Source organism: Neoarius graeffei, chromosome 7, assembly GCF_027579695.1.
Source record: "Neoarius graeffei isolate fNeoGra1 chromosome 7, fNeoGra1.pri, whole genome shotgun sequence".
Taxonomy (NCBI): domain Eukaryota; kingdom Metazoa; phylum Chordata; class Actinopteri; order Siluriformes; family Ariidae; genus Neoarius; species Neoarius graeffei.
The window spans coordinates 28,788,871-28,798,756 of NC_083575.1; the positions used below are offsets into that span (position 1 = coordinate 28,788,871).

At 38.4% G+C, this 9,886-nt stretch overlaps 1 protein-coding gene across 1 annotated transcript; it reads left to right on the top strand.

Moving 5' to 3' along the window:
• The first annotated feature begins 1,890 nt into the window (after positions 1-1,890).
• Positions 1,891-7,557, top strand: LOC132889210 (cystatin-like). Its single transcript, XM_060925473.1, has 3 exons — positions 1,891-2,211; positions 5,622-5,732; positions 5,864-7,557. The coding sequence occupies exons 1-3, from the start codon at positions 2,011-2,013 to the stop codon at positions 5,939-5,941; spliced, it is 390 nt and encodes a 129-aa protein (XP_060781456.1). The 5' UTR covers positions 1,891-2,010; the 3' UTR covers positions 5,942-7,557.
• The last annotated feature ends 2,329 nt before the right edge of the window (positions 7,558-9,886 follow it).

Below are 9,886 nucleotides of genomic sequence, written 5' to 3' on the forward strand. Positions count from 1 at the left end.
CTAAGCTCAGAAAACAGCCACTCAAACCTCCACTGCTAAGCCTCTATCTCTCCAACGGCAGATCCATGGTAAACAAAACGGACGGTTTGGAATTACAGCTGGAATTACCTTATTCTATTCTATAATCGGCTGGTCAGTGCAGTACTAGTAATACTTAAGTGACTTACCCATCCAATGAGGATTATTTTCTTGTTTACAAGATGCCACATCTGAGTCGCTGACAAATCCTGAATTTCTGTAAAGATAACTGTCCAGAGATTTATAAGCACGCAGTGCTTCACCACTGAACAGCGAGGGAAAGTTAATGAGGTAATTATACACGTCTGGGTATTCCGCTGGCAGTTCAACATCCACTGACACGGTCGTGAAAACTCCGTCCGGTAAGCCATAAGGGTCACTAATCTTTAGATCGTTTATTTTAGACATATATCTAGTTATCTGTTCATTAGAAAAATGAGCCGTGTAGTCCGTTGGTTGAAATTGATCCATTCTGTACACGAGTGCAGCAGTATTCAGCAGTGTTCTTTACCGACAAGATGGCGTCTGTGTACTTTCCGGTCACGTGACTGCAAGATCTCTATAGAGGCCCATTTCCAGCAACTCTCACTCCAGTGTTCTAATGGTACAATGTGTTTGCTCATTGCCTCAGAAGGCTAATGGATGATTAGAAAACCCTTGTACAATCATGTTAGCACAGCTGAAAACAGTTGAGCTCTTTAGAGAAGCTATAAAACTGACCTTCCTTTGAGCAGATTGACTTTCTGGAGCATCACATTTGTGGGCTCGATTAAATGCTCAAAATGGCCAGAAAAATGTCTTGACTGTATTTTCTATTCATTTTACAACTTATGGTGGTAAATACAAGTGTGACTTTTCATGGAAAACACAAAATTGTCTGGGTGACCCCAAACTTTTGAACGGTAGTGTGTGTGTGTATATATATATATATATATATATATATATATATATATATATACAATTTTTTTTTTAAATTCCCATTTATGCAGCATACAAGAGTCAAGGATGGAGATACTATCCACTCAAATTGATTTAAAAATAAAGGCTCTGCGTCTCTCCTTTAACTTCATCGGATACTGACTTATGAGGGACTTATTGAAGAGCTCTGGAAAATGTTACTGCTCAGAGCGCCATTTTGCTGGACCTCAGTAGTGTCCGAAAGTCCCCCCATGAGCTCACTATGTAGTCCTCTATCTAGACTTGCCTAGATAGTGAGTAAGGAGTAGTGAATGAGTGAGTGATTCCGGACACAGCTTTTATCTCTAGCTGTGTCCGAAATCGCTCCCTGCTCACTCTATAGGGCACTATATAGCGAGGACGCCATTTTGTAGTGCTGTCCGAAACCTTAGTGAAGATTATTTATACCCTATAAAGTGCACTCAAAGTATCCCACAATGCATCACGAAAAGTAGTGTACAACTGATGGTCGCTAACCAAAGCAATCTATCCCATCATGCTGACAGAAATCAAATTAAAAGTCTCAAATTTGATTTCATAAAAGGCAGCGGCAAAGAAGAAAGTATTCAGCCTTGCTTGAAAAGAACTGAAAGATGCAGGTGCTTTGTATTGATTAATGTCGAGGATAATATGGATTTATCACAAAAATACATGGATGTGTTTATTATTTTGAAAACCCATCAGCCGACTGATCTGTGACGTTTTAATTGTGCGACAGTAATGACGTAAATACCAGCGCGACGGAGTAGTGTCCGAAAACGTTTTTTTTTCCATTTTACCAATGAGCTCACGGTATAGTAGTTCCCTATATAGTGAGTAGGGCGTAGTTCGCTACTCCTATAGTGTTCACTACTGCTTACTCACTATTTCAGCCTGAAGCAATCTGAATGCCAGTCTGTTTCGTGTCACGTGACTGCATGACACACGCCCCGCCCACCAGGTCAGCTTTCTGTTTACATAACATTGTTTTCCTCTCGTTTCTTCGGTGTTGTTCTGCGCAGTGATTTGTTTTGCGAAGCTGAGCTCCGGTGAAAAATGTTTCTCAAGGTTGTAGCTCCACTTGTGGTGGTCTTCCTGGCCGTAGAGAGTGGTGGGCTTCTCGGAGCCCCGGAGGATGTGGACAGTAACAGGGAAGATGTCCAGCATGCCCTGCAGTTCGCCGTCAATTCTCATAACAAAAAGACCAACGACCTGTTTGTGGCTCAGGTTGTGTCAGTGAGGAAGGCACAGATACAGGTAGGGGAGGAGACTTTACCAACATCACAACAAAACAGACACGGAGAGACAGAAAATGGAAATTTAGGGTGGGTAAAGTAAAGGGATCAGAGGCCTTCACCCCAGACGGAAACGATCAGTGCGTCTGGTATTGTCAATTGTGCAGCTGCCATTATTGTCTGTTCAGTCTAATTCCAGATGTTGTGTATGTTTTATATATACAGTAATGAAATGCACACATAGTGTGTGTGCCGTTGAAAAGTTTGGGGTCACTTTGAAATGTCCTTATTTTTGAAAGAAAAGCACTGTTCTTTTCAAACGTCTGGTTTTTGGTGCAATATCTCCATAGGTGTATAGAGGCCCATTTCCAGCAACTCTCACTCCAGTGTTCTAATGGTACAATGTGTTTGCTCATTGCCTCAGAAGGCTAATGGATGATTAGAAAACCCTTGTACAATCATGTTAGCACAGCTGAAAACAGTTGAGCTCTTTAGAGAAGCTATAAAACTCACCTTCCTTTGAGCAGATTGAGTTTCTGGAGCATCACATTTGTGAGCTCGATTAAACGCTCAAAATGGCCAGAAAAATGTCTTGACTGTATTTTCTATTCATTTTACAACTTATGGTGGTAAATACAAGTGTGACTTTTCATGGAAAACACAAAATTGTCTGGGTGACCCCAAACTTTTAAACAGTAGTGTATATGGGTTGTTTTACAATCAGGGTACAAAGTTTGTGTCACAGGGGTCCAAAATTCAAATTGATTCAAACTGGTTCTTGTATCAGTTTTTAAGTGAAGGACAAGTTAAAGAACAGATTTCAGGTCATTTTTTGACGTGTGTATGGTAGTTTTGTGTAATCTGCTATCAGATAAAGAAGATTAAGCATAGCTTTAAGCAGGGCTGGGAGAAACAAATGAAGTGATTCTTGGAGAGGACTTTTTTTTTTTTTTTTTGACAATTCAGAATCCACTACTTCCATAGTGCTTTTAAATATAAGGCTGTAAGCTTTGTGTTAGTTGTCGCTAATATTTATGTCCCAATATCTTGACCACATTTTAGGATGAAAATAATCATTTTAGATATGTTATTTTATATTGAAAAATTAGCTGTCTCGGAGAGGACTTTTTTTGACACAATCACATACTAATTTGATCAAAATAGTCTGAAAACTTACTGGCATTCAACATTAAAACTTAACTATGTTTCCAGTGATATGGAACCAAATATGTGTTTTATGGTATAAAGAATGATTTAAGTGCATCCCTTTTGGAGCTACCTGTGGTCAAAAAAAAGCACTTTTTCTAAATGACACGAGTAATTTTGCTAAATATGACATATTGCCATACATTCACCAAAAATAACGTTATTGCCAATTTTTTTTTTTTTTTGCATGGTAAATAGAGCTATCACAGGGCTACAATAAACAACCAAGTTTATTTAGTCAAGCCTTTTGATATTGAACGCAAGTGTTAAATGTGATTTTTAGCTTGCGTACCCTGATTGTAAAACAACCCATATATATTGTATTCATGTGTGTATAATTTTATTTTTTTATTTTTTTTTAGTGCAAACGTTTTGTTATAGATTTTTATTTTATGACTTCTCCATAGTCAGTACAAAAGCATTTTAGATTTCTGATTAGTTTTCCAGAAAAAAAGTTTGTATATCAGTAAAGAAAGCAGCATATTGCGTAAGAGACCACCAGACTACAGTGGTTGAACTCCCAGTGGTTTCGCCCCATCTTCATGTGCTTCAGCGTCATGTTTAAATGTGAATAAAGTTGACCAAACATGTATCTATGATACATAAATAAAAATATAACCTCTCACTCATATATATCTCTCATTTAGGACCACAAAGACACCAATTCTAAGCTACATTATTGTCGTCCAACATTCAAAATCCCAGATGACATCCCATCTCACAAGGCTATGGTCCTATAATTATATCTTCCAAGTTTCTCTCACACATCAATACCATGTTCTCCAATGCATCCAAGCTCAGTTGATTGCAGCAGCAGCTCACTTGTGGTGTCTGGACAACAAAACTTTCTGTTGACATTAATATTGCGTGGCAGAAAAAAAAAATTCCCTATATGTGACTAATATGATAGGCTGGCTGGTTCTGTGTAGGCTACATTAAAACGCAAATAAATTATTTCATGGCAACTACTGGTGTTTACATGAACACATTGTTGTTGACCTGTTAAATAAACTTAGTTAGGGCAAATAGACCAACACTGTAGATATTCATTAACCCACTCAAACTTTTGAGCTCGCCTGGCACACTAAGCATACAGACCCTATGCTGTAAATTCAACGTAACCAGGCGACACAGAGCGGTTTCTGTGCATCAACGTAATTCAATAGGTTACACTGTTGATACAGTCTATGTATACACCCATGGTCAATTACTTGCCATCTGTTCTCATCTTGAAAAATCCAAAAATGGTGGATTTGTTTTTTGAAGTTGTCTTCCAGCCAGTTCTGAATGTTCTTCTGTTGGCAGTTACCAAAATTTTGAATGTGCACTGTGCAACACTCAATTATCCCCCCCCGTCTTTAGATGCTGCAAGTCAAGTTTCAGTCACTTGTTTTCTGTTAATCGCTTACTTTTTGGAGGGCAAAAGTACCCGGAGCTAGGCTCAAAGTACCCAGGGCTATAGCCCTGAGCAACAGGGCCTAATGATGCCACTGGGCTAAACCACCATAAACCATATCGAAGACTGCTGCTGTTGTTGATAAAGCAAATGGTCCTCCTACAAAATATTGACTGTTTCATTTATTACTATTTATATATTTATTGAATGTACAAACACTTAATTTCATTATTTTTGAGGACATCTTTGCTCTACAGCATTTCTTTGTGCAAGACCTTTTTGCACAGTACTGTATTTTGTTTATCGTCATGATTAGTTTCATGAAATTATTAGTTTACCATGGAATGAAATGAGAGAGAGATTGACCTTAACAGAATTCCTCATCTCCTTCATTCCACCTTGGAAAATAAGTCCACTTGTTTTACTCCATGAAAAGTGTTTTTTTTTTTTTTTAAATTTGTCATTGTCATGTCACAAGTGTACTTTTTGTCCTTTAGCTTTTGCAACAAACTGGGTTATAATGCATAATAAGCTTACATGGTATATCCTTGAATTTAGTCTATAGCTAAAATGTATCCTACTGAATTGGATGGACTGAAGGTCCACCAAAGTCACAATTCAAACTCAAGTGTAATGCCTAGAAAATGGTCAGTAAACATCAAGGAGGTTTTCACACTGCTCCAGAAAATGTACACACACCACACAGCTTTAAAATATGACTCACGTAAAGACTTGTCCTGCATAAGTAATCTTAATGTTGTGGTTCTTCTTTTTTTCCCCCCACCCAATGACACATGACTGACTGATTACACTTATTTCACATTGTCTAGGTTGTTTCTGGTTTGAACTATATTTTCACTGTTGAGCTGGTCAGGACATCCTGCAGAAAAGGTGGTGTCCAGGAGGTGTGTGTGCCCCATCCAGACCCAACTATTGCAAATGTAAGTTAGTATTGCTATAATCCACCTACACACAATCCACACACATCCTCTCATTTCTTCTTGCTGGTCACTATTTATATTGCTGATGTTTATGCAAGCTAACGTTCATGTCTTTTGCATCTTCTCTAAAGCCTCAGGTGTGCAACCTGAAGGTCTGGAGTCAGCCTTGGATGAACTCCATGAAAGTTACGGAGAACACCTGCCAGTAGAATTCAAGTTACACGGCCCAGATTTGTTTGGCCTTCTTAGCAACTGCAATAACTTTTTTTTTTTTCCAGTAATAAATTAACTAGCATGAGCACATATAATCTGTCAAGTTATTGGTTTGCATGTAGTGAGTGTCTTGTCAGTAAATTACTCTGAGAATTTTTTGACTGTCACAAGCTTAAGCAATAACCTTCAGTGTGTTCAAAAAATAGCAGTGCAACATCACTAACCTGATGAACCACTTTAGTAGAAGTGATATTTCTGCATGGCAAGTAATCTATTTGTAGATGTCGTCATGTAATAGAAACACAACGGGCCCAACTGTCATGACCTGCATGCTGCTTGTTCTCAGTAATTGACCCATTCATTGAAAGGGGTGTGTTCAAAATAGCAGCATTGTGGAGTTTAGAGAATTCATTCTGTGGGAAAAAAGGAAGCAAATGTTTCACACATTTTATAACAGATGTATTTCCTTCTGAATTGCTCAGTAGAATGGGCCACTCCAAACGTTGTTCGGAGGAACAAGGTAATTTGGTTAAGAAGTTGATTGGAGAGGGGATAACGTATAAAGAAGTGCAGCAAATTATAGGATGTTCAGCGAAAATGATCTCAAATGCTTTAAAATGGCAAAAAATCCTGAAACACGTGGAAGAAAACAAGCAACTACTGTTAAAACGGATTGAAGAATCATCAGAATGGCAAAGATTCAGCCAATCACCACCTCCAGAAAGCTCAAAGATGATCTAAAATTACCTGTAACGGTCAGAAGACGTTTGATCGAAGCTATTAACAAGAAGCTCCCGTAAAGCACCACTGCTGAAAAAACAGCATGTGCAGAATCAGTTAAAATTTGCCAAGGAACACGTTGATTGGCCCAAAAAGAAACAGCATAGCATTCTGTGGACTGATAAGATTAAAATTGTTCTTTTCAGGTCTAGTGGTCATCGACAGCATGTCATACGACCCCCGGGTACTGAATTCAAGCCACAGTACACTGTGAAGACAGTGAAGCATGATGGTGCAAAAATCATGGGATGGGGATATTTTTCATACTACAGTGTTGGGCCTATTTATCATATACCAGGCATCGTAGATCAGTCTGAATATATCAAAACACTTGAAGAGATTGTTGCCATCTGCCCAAAAGGAAATGCCCCTGAAATTGGTGTTTCAACAAGACAACCCCAAACACATGAGTAAGGTGAACAGGTCAGTTCCAGACAAAAAGGATTGAGGTAATGGAGTCGCAGCCTCGGCCCCATTGAAAACTTGTAGGGTGACATTAAAAATGCAGTTTCTGAAACAACCCAAAAATTTACAGGAACTGTGGAATATAGTTCATTCAGCCGGAGTTGAAATACCTGTTTAGAGGTGCCAGAAGTTGGTTGACTCAATGCAACACAGATTATCAAAAACGGTGGTTATGCAACTAAATATTAGTCCAGTTTGACGAGAAAAATGTTGACACTGCCATTTTTTGAACAGATTATTATTCCTTTTCTTTGCTTCCTATAAAAGACTAACACAGACTTGATAAAATTTGTTAATGCTTTGATTTGGAACGGAATGTATAATGTTTCCATGATGCTTGAAATAGAAATAAAAGCTATTCAAAATATGTAACGTTTCACTTTTTAACGCACTGCTATTTATTATAACACAAATTTATGCAGTTTTTGTCTAGTTAAAGTATAGTAGCAAAAAATGTAGATTTGAATATAGATTTGTGCAACAGTGCTTTAAATTTATCCAAAAAAAAAAAAAGCGTGCTGCTTTTGTTTAAATTCAAAATGTTGCATCTCATACATACCATTTTGTTGAACTCATCATCAGCACGGTGCAAAGTACAGTGGTGCTTGAAAGTTTGTGAACCCTTCAGAATTTTCTATATTTCTGCATAAATATGACCTAAAACATCAGATTTTCACACAAGTCCTAAAAGTAGATAAAGAGAACCCAGTTCAACAAATGAGACAAAAATATTATACTTGGTCATTTATTGATTGAGGAAAATGATCCAATATTACATATCTGTGAGTGGCAAAAGTATGTGAACCTTTGCTTTCAGTATCTGGTGTGACCCCCTTGTGCAGCAATAACTGCAACTAAACATTTCCGGTAACTGTTGATCAGTCCTGCACACTGGCTTGGAGAAATTTTAGCCCGTTCCTCCATACAGAACAGCTTCAACTCTGGGATGTTGGTGGGTTTCCTCACATGAACTGCTCGCTTCAGGTCCTTCCACAACATTTCGATTGGATTAAGGTCAGGACTTTGACTTGGCCATTCCAAAACATTAACTTTATTCTTCTTTAACCATTCTTTGGTAGAACGACACGTGTGCTTCAGGTCGTTGTCTTGCTGCATGACCCACCTTCTCTTGAGATTCAGTTCATGGACAGATGTCCTGACATTTTCCTTGAGAATTCGCTGGTATAATTCAGAATTCATTGTTCCATCAATGATGGCAGGCCGTCCTGGCCCAGATGCAGCAAAACAGGCCCGAACCATGATACTACCATCCCCATGTTTCACAGATGGGATAAGGTTCTTATGCTGGAATGCAGTGTTTTCCTTTCTCCAAACATAACATTTCTCATTTAAACCAAAAAGTTCTATTTTGGTCTCATCCGTCCACAAAACATTTTTCCAATAGCCTTCTGGCTTGTCCACGTGATCTTTAGCAAACTGCAGATGAGCAGCAATGTTCTTTTTGGAGAGCAGTGGCTTTCTCCTTGCAACCCTGCCATGCACACCATTGTTGTTCAGTGTTCTCCTGATGGTGGACTCATGAACATTAGCCAATGTGAGAGAGCCCTTCAGTTGCTTAGAAGTTACCTTGGGGTCCTTTGTGACCTCGCCGACTATTACACGCCTTGCTCTTGGAGTGATCTTTGTTGGTCGACCACTCCTGGGGAGGGTAACAATGGTCTTGAATTTCCTCCATTTGTACACAATCTGTCTGACTGTGGATTGGTGGAGTCCAAACTCTTTAGAGATGGTTTTGTAACCTTTTCCAGCCTGATGAGCATCAACAATGCTTTTTCTGAGGTCCTCAGAAATCTCCTTTGTTCGTGCCATGATACACTTCCACAAACATGTGTTGTGAAGATCAGACTTTGATAGATCCCTGTTCTTTAAATAAAACAGGGTGCCCACTCACACCTGATTGTCATCCCATTGATTGAAAACACCTGACTCTAATTTCACCTTCAAATTAACTGCTAATCCTAGAGGTTCACATACTTTTGCCACTCACAGATATGTAATATTGGATCATTTTCCAAAATAAATAAATGACCAAGTATAATGTTTTTGTCTCATTTGTTCAACTGCATTCTCTTTATCTACTTTTAGGACTTGTGTGACAATCTGATGATGTTTTAGGTCATATTTATGCAGAAATATAGAAAATTCTCAAGGGTTCACAAACTTTCAAGCACCACTGTATCTTCCACATCATATTATGCATCATGTCTGTTTGAGTTCTGCACAACAATGCTGTTTATCAGTACAAGTCAATAGATATGTTACAATAATTTTAATGTTCAACTCGATTGGTGGAAATCTTGGTACCAGCTCATTATCCAAGTTGAAGTTGTAATTATTCCATGCCAATTTAACCTCCTCAGGTATGACCTGCAGGACTTGCAGTGCTCTCTCAAAGTGAGCCAGCATCTGGAATCATGACTAAAAATATACTTACTAACTATGCTAATACATAAAATCATTAAAATAAATTAGGCTGTTTAAATTCGCAAGTTGTGATAAACTGTGTGCATCTGCTGATGCACTTTTTTAATTTATTAATTAAAAATTAATAAAAAAAATTAAAATTAATTTGCCTGCGACCCTGTAGGACAGGATAAGCAGCTGCAGATAATGGAAGCCAAATACACGTGATGCGAGTGGTAATATGGCGGCCAGATGGCTTCACTTGTCTCTAC

Excerpts from the sequence above, each read along its gene's own strand:
- LOC132889210 (XM_060925473.1), top strand. The coding sequence starts at position 2,011 with ATGTTTCTCAAGGTTGTAGCTCCACTTGTGGTGGTCTTCCTGGCCGTA. Across the intron at positions 2,212-5,621 it reads TGAGGAAGGCACAGATACAG|GTTGTTTCTGGTTTGAACTA; the intron begins GTAGGGGAGGAG and ends CACATTGTCTAG. Across the intron at positions 5,733-5,863 it reads CAGACCCAACTATTGCAAAT|CCTCAGGTGTGCAACCTGAA; the intron begins GTAAGTTAGTAT and ends TCTTCTCTAAAG.